This window comes from Sphaeramia orbicularis, chromosome 12, assembly GCF_902148855.1.
Source record: "Sphaeramia orbicularis chromosome 12, fSphaOr1.1, whole genome shotgun sequence".
NCBI classification, from domain to species: Eukaryota; Metazoa; Chordata; class Actinopteri; order Kurtiformes; family Apogonidae; genus Sphaeramia; species Sphaeramia orbicularis.
This window is the reverse complement of record NC_043968.1, coordinates 6319285-6339769: the sequence shown is the minus strand read 5'-3', so window position 1 is coordinate 6339769 and position 20485 is coordinate 6319285. Positions and strand designations below refer to the sequence as shown.

Genomic DNA, 20485 nt, shown 5'->3' with positions numbered 1-20485 from the left:
TTTTGTGTGAATGCGATCCGCTTCCGTATGTTTTACTGTCATTGGTAATTTATTCATAAGAAAAAATAAATAATGACATTACTGTTTTGTCATTTACTCGGCCATCCGTACTAAACAGATATGTAGCTAAATGAATAAATAATGAATAAATAATGGAATAAAAAAAAAAAAAATCAGTTTGATTTTTCTGCGTCGCCATGGAGGCAGTGCATAAATCACGTGATCGCCTACGTCACGGGTCAAAGTTGAAAGTCACTGCGGCTCTTCAAACATGGCGGCCCTGGTGGGACGTAGAACCCTGGTGCAGCTCCTCAGACTGCAGGCGGCCGAGCGGGACGGTGCGGGCCGGCTGGGGGCGGCCTGCTCCGGGTCCAGACACTATGTACTGTCCGGTAAAGCGGCCAACGCCTCTGCCCTGAACCGAACCGGACCCGCGAGCCGACAGTACAGCTCCGACTCCAAGGATGACCTGCGAGTCCGGTACCTGGACGGAGAAGACGCCGGTAAGTTCCGAACCCTGCCACGACCAGGTTCAGTCCAAAAAAAAAAAAAAAAAAAAAAAAAAAAACCAAAAAACGACTAGAGTGTGGTGGAAAACAACACACACCAAAGCAGAAGGAGACCTGGAGATCTGCAGGGACAAGTAAACATGTGGGATTTGGTCCAGAAGTCCGAGAACACATTAAAATTCAGTTCACAAACATTTATGATCCTGTCTGGGACCTGAACTGTCCTCAGTATCATATAAAATATTCAACATACATTAAAGACATTGTGAAACAAGTTACAGAGAACACGAAAGACACATGTTTGGCAAATAAAACCAATGAAATACAACCACTAAAGTTGAATAAATGTGAATAAAATGCCTTATATAGAAGGAGAATTGAATATTTTGAGAGTTCAAGAAGGGAAAGACAACCAAAACAATAGTAATAAAAGCAAATAATAAAAAAGAAACACAAAAAAGGAACAGTTTGAAGAAAAGTAAAAGAGAAAATTTTATAATACCAGTGGACACATGATTTGCAAATAACACCAAAAAAATACAACTACTAAAGTTGAAAAAAGAATGGAAAAAATGCCTTATATAGAAGGAAAATTGAATCTTTTGAGGGTTCATTAAGAAAAAGACGACAAAACCAATAGTAATAAAACCAAATAATAAATAAAAAAAACATATGAAAGTAACAGTTTGAAGAAAATTAAGAGAAAAAATTATAAAATGAAGGATTTTATGATGCCAGTGGACACATGATTTGCAAATAAACCAATAAAATGCAACTACCAAAGTTGAACAAATGTGAATAAAATGCCTTATATAGAAGGAGAATTGAATCTTTTGAGGGTTCAAGAAGGAAAAGACGACCAAAACAATAGTAATAAAAGCAAATATATAAATGTAAAAACAAAAAATGAACAGTTTGAAGAAAAGTAAAAGAGATTTTTTTTTAATACCAGTGGACACATGATTTGGAAATAACACCAATAAAATACAACCGCTAAAGTTGAATAAATGGGAAAAAATACCTTATATAGAAAGAGAATTGAATCTTTTGAGGGTTCATAAAGGAAATGACGACAAAACCAATAGTAACTAGAAAAGCACTCAGAAAGTGCAGACCTCTGCCAAGGCAGATCAGCTGTCCCCCATCACCACCAAAATGTAATCATTTGTTCCTTGTGCCAGTATCAACATTTCCTGAAAATTTCATCCAAATCCTTCTATAACTTTTTGAGTTATCTTGCACACCGACAGACAGACAAACCCAGATGAAAACATAACTTCCACTGCTCCTTGGCAGAGGTAATAAAAGAAAATCATTTTTAAAAATTAACAGAAGAAAATTAAAAGAAAAAGTTTATTTTAAAAAAATGAAGGATTTTATGATGCCAGTAGACACATGATTTGCAAATAAACCAATAAAATACAACAACTAAAGTTGAATAAATAAGAAAAAAAGTACCTCGTATAGAAGGAGAGTTGAATCTTTTGAGGGTTCAAGAAGGTAAAGATGACAAAAACAGGAGTAATAAAAGTAAACTAGAAAAGCACCTAGAGAGCGCAGACCTCTGCCAAGGCAGATCAGCAATTTAATCATTTCTTCCTTGTGCCAGCATCAACATTTCCTGAAATTTTCATCCAAATCCGCCCATAACTTTTTGGGTTATGCTGCCAACAAACAAACACACAAACACATAAAGCAAAGTGATCACAATACCTCCTGGTGGAGGTAATAAAAAAATAAAAAAAAAGTAACAGTTTGAAGAAAATTAAAAGAAAAAATGTATAAAATGAAGGATTTGTGGTGCCAGTGGACACATGTTTTGTAAATAAAACCAGCCGTATGTTTGACCCCTGTAGGTGAACTGGTCACCCATAAGTGTAAATGTGAGTAAATACTTGTTGATCTGAAAACCTCAGCTCTGTGATGAACTGTGACGGGTTCAGAGTGTACCGCGCCTTCGCCTGATGGTAACTGGGTCAGGCTTCAGCACACACTCCAGGGGATTAAGGAGTTTCAGATTCTTTATTTGTTATTTAAACATCACATCATGGATGCACTGCAAAAACATAATGACGATGCATTGGTCTCAGTTAGAGATGTAACGATATGAAAATTTCTTATCACGGTTATTGTGACCAAAATGATCACAGTTATCATTATTATTGTGATATTATTGATATTGTGCTCAAAATGTTCGAAAAGTACTGATACACACACTGAAATAATTTAACCAAGTTGTATTTAAAAATAAATAAATAAAATAATGGGAAAATTCTGTTGCAGAAACGTTCAAATATTAACCCTTAGTGGTCTGAGCCTATTTTGTCCATTTTTCAGTCCTTTTGATTTTGCCTTTCTATACTATATAAACAAATGTTTACTAAACCCATGTTTGGGATCTCTTTTTTCAGCACAACTGCATCTATTTCATCTGTCTATTATTTTTTCACTTTAACCTACTATAGCAACACAAAAGGACAAAAAACCCCAAAAAATATAAAATCCGATTTGAAAAATATATTTAATTTATCGCATAAATAACACACAGATGTTTAACGAACCTTTTCAAAGACTTTAAAAGTGAATATTGGTTCCAAATATTAGGTATAGAAAATTAAAATTGTAATAAATTAAAACTACACTCAAATATTTGACATAAAAGCAGATCTTTACATAGGGTTTTTTCCCCTAAAAGTGCAGTAATCAAACACAGTTATCATGAGAATTAGAATTTAATACTTAATTTAATACTAACCGTCAGCAATTTTACCGCGGTTTAGCGTTATACCGGTAATGGTTACATCCCTAGTCTCAGTAAAAAAACACACAGATATAACACAACAGAATAAAATACAATAAAAATATATAAATATCCATAAATAAATAATGCATGTAATAAAATCTGTGATTAAAACAACAAAAAAAACTATACTTGTTCAATGTTAAAATATACTGCTCTGAATACGGCCCAAGTTGACCGAGTCATTATTGCGCAGTGTGTTTGAGATCCCCTCAGTATATTGAACTGTTTATCTCTAACATTGTGTGTGTTTATTTAACAGTCTGACAACAGTTGGATAAAAACTGTCTCAGAAACTCACTGTTTTTTACGTTAGACCTTCGGACTGAATCTTCTTGGAAAATGAAAGAATGAACCAGTCACAAAGTTCATTTGTTAAAAGGTTTATTTTCAGAAAAGTCTGTTTATTCAGTCTTATATGAGATCTAAGCAGAGGACTCCTGTTTTCTTACAATGCATTGCAAACTTTTACAGAATTTTCACAAAAACAGAAAATAAAACTGTTTGTGCTTTTCCATCCATGACTCTTCTATGATTATTTAGTGCTGCTTCATCTGGGTCTGAAACTTTCCCAGATAGACCAGGATATCAGATGAACTTCACTTATGCCCATAGGATATTCAATTGTTCTGTTGCTTCTCTATTATGATGCAGTGTTTTATACAGTAGCACACCACCCGGGCTCTTCTGACACATGTTAGCCTTATTTTGTCTAAAACATTCAACCTGCTTTAGTTTTCTTTTTTTTTTTTTACCTGAAATGAACCATCCCATCTGGATCATATTGCATTTGTCCAGACTCTTCCATGGTTTGTCAAAGCCTTTGTCTAACATTTGTTTCTCCAGCTCTTCATACATGATGGTGTTTTATTACTGCAGTGTTTTTCAACCCAGGTGACCCCATGTGGGGTCACCATGTGGGGTCACCTGGAATTCAAATGGGATCGCCTGAAATTTCTAGCAATTGCTAAAAATAAAAATAAAAACTTACTGATAAAAAGTATATGGTGAGATGAGAGAGACAATCCCAATCCATAACAGACATGACAAACTGTGGTTGTGAAACTGCAGCACTGTGGTTCTGTTTATGTGTGGTTCTGTTTATGTGTGATTCTGTGTGGTTCTGTTTATGTGTGGTTCTGTTTATGTGTGGTTCTGTTTATGTGTGATTCTGTGTGGTTCTGTTTATGTGTGGTTCTGTTTATGTGTGGTTCTGTTTATGTGTGATTCTGTGTGGTTCTGTTTATGTGTGGTTCTGTTTATGTGTGGTTCTGTTCATGTGTGGTTCTGTTCATGTGTGGTTCTGTTCATGTGTGGTTCCGTTTATCTGTGGTTCTGTTTATCTGTGGTTCTGTTCATGTGTGGTTCCGTTCATGTGTGGTTCCGTTTATCTGTGGTTCTGTTTATCTGTGGTTCTGTTCATGTGTGGTTCTGTTTCTGTGTCAAATGTTCATTGTGGTCAGTTTCAGATGCTGCAGCTCTTTCATAATTCATAGTTTCAGTTCTTGTTTGTTCAGTATTAATTGTCCTCCTTGTAAATCACAGCTGGACTGACTGGACAGATCCTGACCAAGGAAAATAAACTTCTCCCTTTGTGCAGTAATCTACACCTGGATTTACTGCCTCTGTCCACAATAATATACATTATATAGACTAAATGTCCTCTAAAATTAACATTTATAGTATAGCAAACTATTACATGATCAAAAACAAATTAATTTTAGAAGAAAAAAAAAAGTCTGTGTTTTGAATGTCTGGGGTCACCAGAAATTTGTGATGTTAAAATGGGGTCACGAGACAAAAAAGGTTGGAAACCACTGAATTACTGTTTCCATCTCATATGGCCTTTATGTTTCTGTTTCTCCCACCAAATGTAATTTTTCACAAAATCTGTTTCCGTTACACTTATTCCCTCTGACCTGCAGTATTTCAGTGTTTCCTTTGACTGTTCAATGTCTGCAAATAAAAACAGCTGGGTGGAAACGCTCCTGTAGAATAACATGTGGTACGATACTATTATAATATGTATCTTACAATAGCTATGCTCTCACCTTACAGTAATTACGTGACACTCGATACATTGTAAGACAATCATCTCCAGTACAACCACAATATCATTGTAACCATCTGAAGAAGCAGGAGTACTCCTGAAAAGGCAACAAGCTGGACTTGTGGATTTATTTACCCTAATGGTGTCAGTTTCATAGAATCTGATAGCGAGATGAAATGATGAACAAATAAGAGCCATAAGTTCAACAGTGTATGTACTGTCCTGCATCAGCAGCATCACAATGTCTCGCATCGATCTGAAACAGCAGGTTTTAAATGGAAGGCTGGGTTTTTCCTGGTGCACAACAGGCCTGGAATCTTAGGGTACCTACGATACGATACGTGGTTCATGATGGTATGTATCTCAATATGGCGATACTGCGATTATCAATATATTGCTCTTAATAACCTATGATATATCTGTGTGTTTTAGGGGTGAAACAAAACTGAACTAGAAAAGCACTCAGAGAGCGCAGACCTCTGAGTGCCTGTCTCCTGTTTTCTGCCTGTAGGACAGATCAAATACAGGGTAGTGTGCAATATAGGGCAATGGTGGCATGGAATACACTGACACAATTTTTAATTTCAGAAATTCAAGCAGTTAGTTTTTCTAAAAGGCTGAGAATTTTCATATTCACCCAAGAATAACTGAGCTATTGCAGATCCTATAGTGACATCATCTAGGCCACAGGTGTCAAACATGCGGCCCAGGGGCCAAATCCGGCCCGCCAAAGGGTCCAGTCCGGCCCTTGGGATGAATTTGTGAAATGCAAAAATTACACTAAGATATGAACAATCCTTTTAGTTCAGGTTCCACATTCAGACCAATTCAATCTGCAGTGGGCGGGATTCACTAAAATACTATCATAATAACATAGAAATAATGACAACTGCAAATTTTTCTCTTTGTAAATATAAATATTTTCATGTATTTACACTAAAACAAAGTATAATTTTGCAAAAAAAAAAGTGAATAACCTGAATAAATATGAACAACCTGAAATGTCTTAAGAGAAATGCAATTTTAATAGTATTCTGTCTGTTACTAAATGTTCTGTGTTTGTAGATCCACTGTGATCTGTAAGTTCTAATGTACATGTGGAAATGATAAACTGAGGCAGAATATTGTCAAAATTACACTTATTTTTCAGTTTGTTCATGTTATTCACATCTTTTGAAAGGATAGTTTGTAGATGTAAACCTTTTCATAATGTAAATTTACTTTTTTCGCTCTAAAACAGAGAAAAGTTTGGAGTTGACCTTATTTCTATATTATTCTGTTATTATTTCACTGGTTCGGCCCACTGCAGATCAAATTTAGCTGAATGTGGAACTGAACTAAAACGAGTTCGACACCCCTGATCTAGACGGTTTGTTTTTCTTTTTGTTTGTTGTGGAGCTTTTTTTTTTTTTTTTTTTTTACCTCTGCCAGGAGGTATTGTGATCACTTTTCTTTGTGTGTTTGTTTATTTGTTTGTTTGTTTGGTTGGTTGTTAGCAAGATAACTCAAAAATTTATAGACGGATTTTCATGAAATTTTCAGGAAATGTTGATACTGGCACAAGGAAGAAATGATTAAATTTTGGTGATGGGGCGGGGGGGGGGGGGGGGGGGGGGGGGGGATCTGTCTTGGCGGAGATCTGCGCTCTCTGAGTGCTTTTCTTGTTGTTTTTTTTGTTTGTGTTTTTTGGGTTTATTTATTTATTCTTTTTTTTCTGTTGTTGGTATTATTGTTGTTATTGTAATTGTTTTGTATTGTGTGCTGTTGTTGATTTTTGGTTTTTGTGTTGAGTGTATGTACATCCTGTTTGTTTGTTGAGTGAGTTGTGGGAAATTGTGGTGCTTTGTTTTTCTGTTGTTAATGAGCCCAGGAAGAGGAGCTGCTGTGGTGTGCAGCAGCTAATGGGAATCAAACAAACTAATAAACTAATAAACCTCCACCAAGGCAGATCAGATCATTTGCTTTTTGTGTACTGCTCTAGCTTTTTCACTTTTTTCTTCAGGTAGTGCACGTTTGGTAACAATAATGGCACCAAATGATGTGATGATGTAGATAATTTATTGGTAATTATTTTATTTTATTTTCCACTTAAGTCTTCCATAACCCAGTCAGCCCCGCAAGTTTCTAAAAATGTAGGAAAAACCTGTGTAAGGGTAGCTGATCACAGACAAACCCTCTTATAGACACCTGTGAAAGGTGTGGAGTTGGTAATTTAACTAAAATGATTTTTTAAAAAAAGAACAAAAAACATGCCTGTCTTTCCCAGTCATATTTTTATTTCCTCTGATCATGTTGTTTAATGTGTCTAATAGGATTCATCTGTTCTCTGTCTTTCAGGAATTGTCGTTGTTGGGTTAAACCGACCAAAAGCCAAAAATGCCATCAGCAAGAATCTGGTCAAAATGGTTCGTACTGCTCTTTATGTTTTATATCCACTGCTTGGTCAAGAAAAATGTGTTTCACCTGCATTTAATCAAGCAAATATTTCAGATCCTCCCATTGGATAATTACTGCAGGGATTAATGTACCGAGCTGCAACAACTTCTTTAACTGTAACTGATGCAGTGAGTAGCTTCTGTTTTCTTAAAAACATCAGTTTGATCAAGAGCACAAAAGACTGAACTATGGATTCATCAGACTAGAGCTGCACAATATGTCGTTTGAACGTCGTCATCGCAATGTACGTGTCACAGTCACATCGCAGGTCCTGCAATGTAGGAGGCAAATGAACTCAGTCTGTCCTCATCTCATTTCAAGAGTATGTGACACACACTGCACGCAGCGATCCACCAATTACAATCGTTCTTAACATCACTGGTAACATCACTGAAAAATGAGCAACGAACAAGAGAAAATTACCGAAAATGAAGACGTGGTGCCAAAAAGAAATGCAACGTCAGCCATCTCGAATTATTTCAGCTACAAGGATGAAACTGAAACGTGTTCTGTGTTGAGTGTCTTCCACCTGTCGACACAACAAGAAGAAACAACTAATTAGTTTGACCATTTACGTCGGCACCACACAGCTGTTATATCCTCCTGAGTATTTTTTTTCTATCGCAAAATATATCGCAGGGTTAAACAAAAATCGCAATGTCATTTTTTTTCCAATATTGTGCAGCCCTACATCAGACTCAAGTTGGGACAGGTTTCCTTTTTGTTTTTTGGTTTTCTATTTTGTTTATGTTTTATTTATTATTAACACTGTTTTATTAAATAATGGTTATGTGAAGCATCCTAAAGAGACAGATGGTAGTTCCTTTGTTCAGATTGCACAAAAATAATGTGATGATGTTAATTATGAACTAATAGAACATGAACGTTTGAGCAGGATCGGAAACTGTAATGTCTGTAAAACAGAATTTAAGATTTTAAGTTTTTACAGAGGGAAGTTTGGTGATATAGCATTAGATTCTGTTGTGATCAAATAAAAATGTGTTTAGTATTTGTGCAAATATCTGGTGTAATTTAAATCTTCTAGGAAAAAAATCTTTAAAAAAAAAAAAATAAATAAAACAAACCAAAAAAATTGCCTTTTTAACAGTATCATGATACAGTATATCGTAATATATCGTGTTGTGATCCTAGTATTGTGATTTGTATCGTATCGCCAGATTCTTGCCACTACACAGCCCTAGTGTTCACATGTCACATTTTAGTATCTCTTCTTTTAGTATCTAAGCAAGTACTAAAAAAATAGCACCGGGTACCAGATTCCAGGTTCTTTTATGTAGTGGAAATACATAATAGAATCGAGTTGAGTTGAGCTGATACCATGTAATGGAAACGCAGCATTTGTAATACTACAGTTAAAACATCCCATATTCAAAGCTAAAGGTGGACCGATGAAACATTGTGTGTTGAGTTAGCGCCAAAAGTGTTGAAAATCTTGTTTTTTCTTGTAGATGTATGAGGCTGTGGAGGATATCAAAAAGAATAACAAAGTGCGGAGCGTCATCCTGTGCAGTTTAGCTCCTGGAATCTTCTGTGCAGGTAAATGCACCTGGTTTATAGCTTTGGGAGGAAGTTGTATTTCATATTAAGATTTGATTAAGACCAATAAGGTTTTTTTGGGGGGGTTAAATAATGTGTACAGGTCATTTGTTTGTATTCAGAAAAGATCATTCAAGAGTTTTACCTCATCTCATCACAATTTTGATAAATTTTGTTTTCTGACAATTTTTTTAAAAAATATAAATATGTGTCTTTCCTTCTAATGGTCCATATTTTGATGGTTTATAACATGTAAATGGTTCCAGATATCAATATAGTTACTATTGAGCACTGATAGGAAGCCATATATGGAATTTAATTTAGTACCATGACCTTTGACCTTGAGTAACCTTGAAGGGTCAAATGCAAGGTTACCACTTTCTAGATTCCAACAATCTTCTCCAAAACTACACGTCAGATTCATTTAAAAAAATATCTAGCTTCCTTGTGATAGTGTCTATCTATGTCTGTCTATTCATCTGTATTTTTATTTATTTATTTATTTTTAATCCATTCTTGTATTTTACTCTGTTATTTTGGTTTTTATTTATTTTTCTGTACAGCACTTTGGTCCACTGTGGTTGTTTTTAAGTGCTTTAAAAATAAAGTTGGAGTGGATTGGATAATTTCTACAAAGTTTGTTCACAGTTTTGAGAAATGTGAATTTTTAAATTTTTGATGGACTTTTGAAATGTAAAAAATGTGGTTTTACTTATAATGGTTCATATTTTAATGGTTTATAACATGGAAATGGTTCCAGATATCAGTATAGTTCCTATTGATCACTGATAGAAGTCATATATGAACTTTGGTTTAATGAGTTCAGTTCTCCTCCAGTGAAAGTCCCGGCCACTTCTATTGTTAGATTGATGTGCATCCAGACCACAGGACTGGAACATAGAACAGAACCTGACCTCACACATTCAACTTGTTATTGATTATTGATAGAACATGCTGGTGAGATACAGGGACATTGGTTCTATTTGTAGGAATCCACATGCCTCCTGGATTGACTTCCCTGTGTGTATTTGTGTGCAGGTGCAGATCTGAAGGAGAGGGCGAAGATGCACCAAAGTGAAGTGGGGCCGTTTGTGTCCAAAGCCAGAGCGCTCATCACAGAACTGGGTAAAGACGTCAGAAACAAAGAGGAAACAATGTCTTGAACAGAAATAAGGAACCTGCACTCACCGTCCTTCACCCACAAAGACCCAAACCTCCACCATCGACCAAAACCATCCACTGATCTAAACTGTTTAATATCTGTTGATCCACAAATTCTATCAATCCATCGAAATAATTAGTGTGAAATACAGTTCTTCATCTTTTCATGGTCATCAGATATGACCATATTTGGACGTTCAGAGGCTTCGTAGTTACCGTGGAAACACCACCATCTTCTACAACATTGTTTCACCAGTAAAACCCATGGAGTTGGATCAATGACAGTGGATGGACACTTGTTTTTATGTTTACTTAAAGATAGATTTGCTGAAAAAGTCACTTTTTCTTCAGTTTTCTCAGTTTTTGATATACCGTACTTTCCGGGCTATAAGGCGCACCAGAATATAAGCCGCAGGTGTCCACGTTGTGACATGAGATATTTACACAGACAGATGGTAAACAGATGATTTAAATATTTACTTCCATCCCTTCACTGCTTTTTTCCAAACAGTGTCTGGAACACGGCAGTAAACGTCAGGAACAGGCTGGTTCAAAAACCCAGAACAGTCACTGATCTGTCTCTTCCTCTTCTTCTGCTCATTAAACCACTGCAGTCGTCTTCTTCAGTGTTCTTCAGTTGAACATCCTCAAAGGCTCCGTCACACTCCTTCTACGTCTCTCCTCCGTTGTTGCTCAATGGCACTTCTGTGCTGCAGCTCTATTTCCTTCTTTACAGACACATCGATTGCTTTTAACTTAAAAGCTGCATCATATGCGTTTCTTCATGTGTTTTTCATGAGGGTTTGTGCATGACACGCAAAATGATTGTTCAAAGTTCAGATTTAAACTCCTCCTCTTCATCACCTCTTCCATCTGTCTGTCTCACTTTTGCACTTCCTGTTAGAGCGCCCCCTGGAGGCCGTTAGCCTGTATAAATCTATACTCGAGCTGCATCGCTGTATGAACCACAGGGTTCAAAACAAGAAAAAAGTAGTGGCTTATAGTCCGGAAAGTACGGTAATAACCTTCAACTTTAATCTGAGCTTTTATGAACATCTGCATCAGGGCTGTCAAACTCATTTTAGTTCAGTTCCACATTCAGCCCAATTTGATCTGCAGTGGGCCAAACCAGTAAAATAATAACACTGAAAAGAGTAAAATTATATTAAGATTAGGTTTACATCTACAAAGTTTCCTTAAAAATCTGAATAACATGAACAACTTGAATTGTCTTAAGAAAAACAAGTGCAATTTTAACAATATTCTGCCTCAGTTTATCACATGCATTACAGTCACACAAAACATTTAGTAACAGGCAGAATATTGGTCAAATTGCATTTACTTTTCTTAAGACATTTCCGTTTGTTCATATTTGTTCAGGTTATTCATGTTTTTTGTAAAAGTATAGTTTGGTAATGTAAACATTTTCATGTAATTTTACTTTTATACACTTGAAAAGCAAAGAGAGAGTTTGGGGTTGTCATAATTTATAGGTTATAATGACCATATTTTACTGGTTCTGACCCACTTGAAATCTAATTAGACTGTACGTGTCTGTATGTGGAACCTGAATTAAAATGATTTTAACACCATTGATTGTTAATATCTTCAGTGTAATTTTTGCATTTCACAAATTCATCCCGCAGGCCGGACTGGACCCTTTGACGGGCCGGATTTGGCCCCCAGGCCGCATGTTTGACACCTGTGATCTACATGATCAGTGAATTAAATATTTGAAAACACCAGATTTGTACTGGAAAAATGCAAAACATGATGGGTAATTTTATAATAAATTGTGATAAAACACTTAGTAAATGTCAAATATAGAGAAAAAAATCATTTGGGAACTGCCACAAAAGTAACACTGGGTCTTTCTGGGTTAAAATACACAAGGACACATAGATTGTGATATGACTTAATTAATGTACATGTATTCAATCACCTCTAATCACCTTTAATTTATATTGTGTACCCCATCACAGGTAACCTTCCTATGCCGACAATCGCTGCGATTGATGGAGCTGCTTTAGGAGGAGGCTTGGAAATGGCTCTGGCTTGTGACATCAGAATTGCTGGTAAGATCGTAGACCAGGGGTGTCAAACTTCTTTTAGTTTAGAAGCCACATTCAGCCCAATATGTAAAGTGAGCAGGACCAGTAAAATAATAACCAAGGTTATCGTTAACAAAAACTAACGAAATGACGGAAACTAGAATTGAAAAAACATTTTCGTTAACTGAAATAAATGAAAACTATAATTAAAAGAGCAAAACGATAACTAACTGAAACTGTATTGTGTGTTAACAAAGCTAACTAAAATGAATAAAAATTATGGATAAAATTCCCTTCTCGTCTTTGTCAATGTCAGTGTCAGAGTGTCACTGAAGCAATTTTCTGTGCTGTCACCATACGACACTTTTTGGTCCGTCACTTGTGGTTTCCAGTCGTCTTCTGGTCCCCACTCTACCTGGAAACATGGAGACTAAAGTTGGGAGAAAGCAGCAGAGTCCTGTCTGGGATTTATTTGAATACAACGACAGAGAAGAAGAGAAAAGAGACAACTAAACTAAAATTAAAACTAAAACTAAACTAAAACCAAGCATTTAGAAGAAAACAAAAACTATCAAACCTGCTCTAAAAACAAATTAAAATTAACTGAATTAGAGAAAAAACAGTCAAAACTAAATAAAACTAAACTATAATGAAAAATCCAAAACTATTAGAACCTTGATAATAACAATGAAAAAAGTTAAATTATTTAATTTTTTTATTAGTTATGAAAGTCTTTACATTTACAAACTATCCTTTAAAAAATGTTCAGAAAAATAAGCACAATTTTAATAATATTCTGCCTCAGTTTATCATTTATACATGTACATTACATCTTACAGATCTACAGTGGATCTACAAATACATAAAACATTTAGTACCAGGCAGAATATTGGTAAAATTGCACTTATTTCTCTTATGACATTTCTGGTTGTTTGTATTTGTTCAAGTAATTCACATTTTTTGAAAGGACAGTTTGTAAATGTAAATTGTCGTATAATCATGCGGTTTTACTTTTTATACTCAAAGAGGAAAATTTGTCATTATGTTATGTTTATGCCATTTTTTTCAGTATTTTACTGGTCTTATCCAATCTGATTTCTCATAATTGGATTACTGCTGTTATCTGATAAAACAGATCAGATTATACTGTTTTGTTTTTAAACTCTTTTTATTGAAATTGGAAAAATGACAATATGAAAAAGTCATGTATAGATTACACTGTTTACATGATCATTTGAATAACTCCAGAAATCAAATAATGATCAGTGTTTTAGTGTGCATATATACAGGCTCATTGGTTTCTTTTTGGAGCCGGAAGTGACCATATTTGGACGTATTTGGATGGAGCTAGAGAATCATCAGGCCTTAGGAGGGAACTGGTGCATTTTGAGAATCCCTTCAGCTCATAATGTAGTTCTGTGACTATAATGTATGACTGAATTAATGCTAACATTATCAAATGCAGCTCAGTCGCACTAACAGACTGTGTGTGATGAAGTATCTGTGAGCTCTATGAACGACAAACCCTCTGACAGTCCATTTGTGTAACTTCTCAACCACAGTAGAGCCGTCTATCAGGCAAAATGTTTTATTAAATAAGCAGAATCTTAGACTTTCAGTCCAACTCAGCTGCTGAACCACCTGTCAGTCACAGCTGTCAATCAAAAGCCACATGTCAAACACCAGAGGCCTCATTTAGCCCTGAAATGGAATGAGCAGCTCCATCAGTACCAGACTTTTACATTTAATTTTAATTCTAAATTTATATAAATATTTATAAAAATGACAATTTTTTTTTTTTTTCGTGTATTTCATTTTTCACTTGTTGCTTGTTGTATGTGGCTGCTGTTTACTGTGAAATATCCCCACGGTGGGATCAATAAAGATCTTATCTTATCTTATCTTATCTTATCTTATCTTATCTTATCTTATCTTATCTTATCTTATCTTATCTTATCTTATCTTATCTTATCTTATCTTATCTTATCTTATCTTATCTTATCTTATCTTATCTTATCTTATCTTATCTTATCTTTCCAGCTAACTCTGCCAAAATGGGGTTGGTTGAGACCAAGCTTGCCATCATTCCTGGAGCAGGTAAAGCACTTCCACTGTTTGTCTCCAGTTCCATGTTGTCTATTCACTGTATAAGTACACACCAGGTGACCAACACCTGTGTCTAAGATAATACACACAGCCTGATCAAATCAAAAGTCCCACACTATAATATTTTGCTGGATTGTCTTTGGTTTTTATTACAGAACACATTCACTGTTGCAACGTTTCACTCAACTTATTCAAAGTCACATTAAGTCCAGCATTTTCTGGGCCCATAGTGCTGAGCTAGACCTGACCCTTAGATTTATTTATGTGGTTTTTTTTGGTTTTTTTGGTTTTTTTGTGGGGGGGGCAATAAAGGTGTCAAAAAATGTCTTTTTTGTCAATTCTTTTGCACATTTTTCACAATATCGTATCGTGGTCTTAATATTGTGATTTGTATCGTATCGCCAGATTCTTGCTGATACACAGCCCTATTCATAACGTGGAATATTACGTTTCCTCTGTTGAAACGTAAATCCACACCGCATGGTTCTCTTGTCGTTTTCCTGTGTAGGTGGGACGCAGCGTCTTCCCAGGGTGATCGGCATTCCTCAAGCGAAGGAGCTCATTTTTGCCGCGAGGGCGGTGGACGGCGCCGAGGCGTGTCGCCTGGGCCTGGTCAACCACTCGGTGGAGCAGAACGACAGCGGGGATGCGGCCTACCTTCGGGCCCTGGCGCTGGCCCGGGAGATCAACCCTCAGGTGACAAACATCAGAACACACAGGGTTTAAGAGGTTTAATGAAGAAACAGCAGAGCCACACAACAGCTGGACCTCTGAACTGCTCACAGTCGTGCAAAAACAGCAGCTCCAACTCTAAACACAAACAGTCCAAACCTACCAAATGCACAAATTAAGTCAAAAACTAAGTGACACAACCCAAAGTTACCAAAGACACAAAAGATAACTTATCACAAGGGTTACAAATGACTCCACACCTAGGGTTCTAATTGGACTGAGCCCCCATAAATATGTCATGACCCGAAGGTTGCAACATATTTAACACAGAACACAGGAGGCAAAAGGATTCAATTTACAAAGTTCTTTATTCTTACTTAAATGTAAGTATAGTGTTATCCTAGTTTAACCCCTTCCTGTGCCCTAAACAAAAAAACCCACAAAGTTTCAAAGGAAAAGCAAGGACAAAGGTGAGCCGGCAAACTGTCCAAAAGGACGGTATGTGGCTCAGACCACCCCCGTACAGGACCGTCGGACCTGGTCACATACCACTACCCCTACCCTAATAAGCACAAGCCTGTACAGGACCTTTGGACCTGACCACATACCGCTACCCCTACCCTAATAAGCACAAGCCTGTACAGGACCTTTGGACCTGACCACATACCGCTACCCCTACCCTAATAAGCACAAGCCTGTACAGGACCTTTGGACCTGACCACAGACCGCTACCCCTGCCCTAATAAGCACAACCTGCAACTAAAGCCTGTCAAAAGAAAAACCGAAAACAGGACAACCGAACTCACCTGGTAAAACAAAAAAGCAACGGCTAACAAAAAGCTACGGCGCAGCCCATGTGCTGCTTCAGAACGGCAGCGCAAACCACTTGGTGCGTGTTTTGGAGTGGCGTCAGAGGTGGAACAGGAGGCGAGAGAGAGAGAGCGAGAGCCCAGTGCCTGTCCAATTTATAGGCTCTGCACCGACGGGAAAACCAACTGGCCACCTATAAAAAAACACACTAAATACATAATATAATACAAAAATGTTATCAAGGCAAAAATAACAGAGAGCGCAATAATCACCCAAAAGAGTAAAGTAAGAATTATAACAAAAAAAAAACCATAAAAGACAAAGGGCCGGGGGGGGGGGGGGGGTGCATCAGAACATAACAACCAAGAACATGTCTCAGATGAAAGAAAATGTCAGCGTATTACACATTATTTCTCCAATGTATGACGATGTACTAGGGTCATTCTGGGTTTAAGAAGAAAACAGCAGTGAGATAATGGAGTAAAACTGTGAATTTTCAAGATTCAAGTCATGAATATATAAGAATCTAAATCACAAAGTATGTTTAATTTCTTCATAAAATGAACTTAATATCAATATTTCTTTTTCTAGGACTTTATAATCTCAGAGAATAGCGAGTGTTTTTTATTTTTTTTTATTTTTTTTTTTTTACATAAATCTAATTGATAAAATCTGTGTTTTCCTCATAAGCTTACTGCTTTATTTTAATAATATACAGCCCCATTTCTGAGCTAATAAACATAGAGGGTTTTTTTTTCTTGTAAACTTTTGAGCTTTGTCTTATAAATGTGTGTTCAGATTATTTTACACATAAAATGAGGTTATACAGTTGCATTTTTTTCCGGTTCCCTCAGGGTCCTATTGCTATCAGGATGGCCAAACTGGCGATTAACCAGGGGATGGAGGTGGGTACCAGAGGACCAGTCAACCTCTGCAGCAACCACTGTTTATTTGACATGGTTTGATACTGACTTTATTTATTCAGTGACAGAGCACACACAGCAGCTAACACACCTCTGCTGTTTCAGGTGGATTTATCAACTGGTCTGGCAATAGAAGAGGCCTGTTATGCCCAGGTACGCTTGAACAAATAAAGGATTTAATGAATTCAGGTGGATTACACTGCTCTTATAAAACTAATTAAGTGTATTTATTAGAATTGAAGGAGTACTCTCATCTGTACAGTCTGACATTTTAAAATTCCACTCTGTTGTAAATATGTGTATAATCTGTATAGTTTTTACTGTTATTATTATCATTATTGTTATTATATTTTTATATTGTTTTTTGCACTATCTTTATGCATGCACCCTTTTTCCTTGCACTTTATTTTGTTGGTGCCTTGACCGTTGAATTTCCTCATGGGATCAATAAAGTCTAGTCTAATCTAATCGATCATTATAATATAAAATGGTATCATGCCATAACAGACTCTAAATTCTGATTGCCTTCACTTTCATTCTCTATCAATCATCACATGATGTTTTTATGATGATCAACCAATTTCATTTCTAAAAACAATGTGTGATGGGGGGGGTTCTACCGTGTTTATGATGAGAGTCTGTATGTAACTCAAAAGTAATACAAGAGTCATGTAATGCATTACAATTCTGAGACACTAATATTGTAAGGTAAGGAAACACTTAAATATCAGTAACAAGTAATCTGTAAATAACTGTTGAATCATAATTGAACTAATTATGAAAGGTTTTTTTTTTTTTTTTTTTTTTGACACTTAGTATTTATTACTTATCTTTTTGTTCTACAAAACATAACAAACAACAATAGACAATAGTTATAATCCAATAGTAAAGATAATAATGGCTACAGTTATGAAACAGCAACCAAATTACACAGTCATGTGTAATCATGGCTCAGATGGTAGAGCAGGGTTGTCCAATAACCGAAGGGTTGGCGGTTCGAATCCCACGCTGTCATGTGCTGTTGTGTCCCTGCCTCCAGTGCTGCTACTCACACTGGTGTCTGAATGCGTTTGAGTGTTGGGTGGTGGTGGGAGGGGCTGTAAGCGCACACTGGCAGCCACGCCTCCGTCAGTCTGCCCCAGAGCAGCTGTGGATACACAGTCAGAATCGGCTTTACTGGCTGAGTATGTGAACACATACGAGGAAACTGGCTTCAGTTTTTACATGAACCCAGAACAACATGTGGACCTGGACACGATACAGACCAACAGTCCACTGCAGACAGAGACAACAACGGGTGGAGATTTACAGTGGATTTACAACGGAATATGTACAGAGTGTAAACTAGAGTTTTTATACAGTGAGTGGGTGTGTGGGTCCAGTCTATTAAAAATATGTTCATGGGTATATTATTTACAGTGGGTTTTATATTGTAATATGTACAGAAAGTGGAAATTGAAGTATTTATCCAGTGAGTGGATATGTACAGGAATACAGTCTGTAAAAATATATGTGCATGTATATTTATGAATTATTGTAGTGCAAATACAGATGTAGTTTACCACCACCAGAGGAAGAATATGAGAGCGGATGAATAATGGATCCACTGTACGCACTCTGAGTATGTATTCATAGAAAAGAGCTATAGAAATCTAATCCATCATTATTATTATTATTATTATTATTATTATTATTATTATTATTATTATTATTGTTATTGTTATTATTATTATTATTATTATTATTATTATTATTATTATTAATAATAATAATAATAATAATAATAACAATAATAATAACAATAATAATAACAATAATAATAATAATAATGATGATGATGTTATTATCAAATTTCTAGAGCAGCAGTTCACACAACAATCCCAGGACTATGAGTAGGGCTGTTAGAAAATATTGGTTCTGCAACATATCGTGATATTTCATTTCACAATATTGTATCGATATTAAAAAGTACTGTATCAATATTTTTAGGTATTTATTCAAATGCAGATATGGTGGAGGTTCATTTTTGTTTTTTTTGTTTTTCTTTTTTGTTTATATTTTATTTATTATTATTTCACACTCTTTTATTCAATAATGTTGGTTCCTTTGTTTGGATTGAACTCAAATCCTGTCCTGATGTTAGTTGTGAACTAATAGAATCTGAACATTTGAACAGGATCTGAAACTGGAATGTCTGTAAAACACAATTTCAGTTTGAACACAGTTTGAACATTTGGTGATAGAACATTAGATCCTGTTTTGATCAGATAAAAATGTGTTTAATATTTGTGCAGATTTCTGCTGGAATTCAATTCTTCCAGGAAATAATCCTCTAAAAGAGAAACAAAACCAATAAAAAACTGCCTTTTTAACAGTATCATGATATATCAGCATATATCGTATCGTGATCCTAGTATTGTGATTTGTACCATATCACCAGATTCTTGCCGATACACAGCCCTAACTGTGAGACAAACCACACATTGTCTTTAAAGAAACTCATCCATTTGCCCTTATCTTCTCATGTGGACTTCATCTTGCTGCCTCAGCCTAAATGTTAATCTTTCCATTTTGTGAATTTCATCTATAATTTTCATCTGCTCCTCCAGCACCAATGGATCAAGTTAAAGTCATTTCCGAGTGTTTTTTTTTTTTTTTTTTTTTTGGCTACAGCACCAAAGATTTTAGAAGGTATTTGTCATTTATTGTCAAATCCGTTTTTCTGTTTGTTTGTTTTCTGTGCTCTCAGGTGATCCCCACTAAAGACCGTCTGGAGGGTTTGGCTGCGTTCAGAGAGAAGCGGCGTCCACACTACAAGGGCGAGTGATGTACGCTCCTGCCCTCCTCCTCCTCTACCGCCGCTTTCCAACATATTTCGGGGTGAAAGTGTACACGTGGACGCTGTAACCTGTACAGTGGCCTGAAGGCACCACATTCGGGCTGCTCTGGTGTGTAAAGCAGCCACTTCAAGGCTCCAGTATTAAATAGGTCGCCGGGTGAGTCGGGTATCACATAAGATTTTTAAGAAAACCAATCAAACTAACCACCGATGGGCTGCTGCTTCTTTTAAAACAACTGAAAATATTCGATTAGAGCAGGGGTGTCAAACTCATTTTCTTCGGGGGGGCCACATTCAGCCCGATTTAATCTGAAGTGGGCCGGACCAGTAAAATAATAACATGATAACCAATAAATAATGACAACTCCAAACTGTTTTAGTGCAGAAAATAATATTAAGTTATGCAAATATTTACGTTTACAAACTATCCAAACAAAAAGGATGTGAATAATCTGAAAAAAATGAAGTTTGTTAAGAAATATAAGTACAATTTTATCAATATTCTGCCTTGACTCCTTTGGCGAAGTTTAAAAAAAAAAAGTTCCTTAAGGTTAAAATTATTCAGAAATAT

The 20485-nt window shown here is 36.1% G+C and overlaps 1 protein-coding gene across 1 annotated transcript; it reads left to right on the top strand.

The window, feature by feature from the left end:
- The first annotated feature begins 261 nt into the window (after nt 1-261).
- Nucleotides 262-20152, top strand: auh (AU RNA binding protein/enoyl-CoA hydratase). Its single transcript, XM_030150568.1, has 10 exons — nt 262-503; nt 7697-7764; nt 9265-9352; nt 10391-10477; nt 12496-12588; nt 14605-14661; nt 15179-15366; nt 17007-17057; nt 17181-17228; nt 19825-20152. Exons 1-10 carry the CDS (start codon nt 272-274, stop codon nt 19900-19902), a joined length of 990 nt encoding a protein of 329 aa, XP_030006428.1. The 5' UTR covers nt 262-271; the 3' UTR covers nt 19903-20152.
- The last annotated feature ends 333 nt before the right edge of the window (nt 20153-20485 follow it).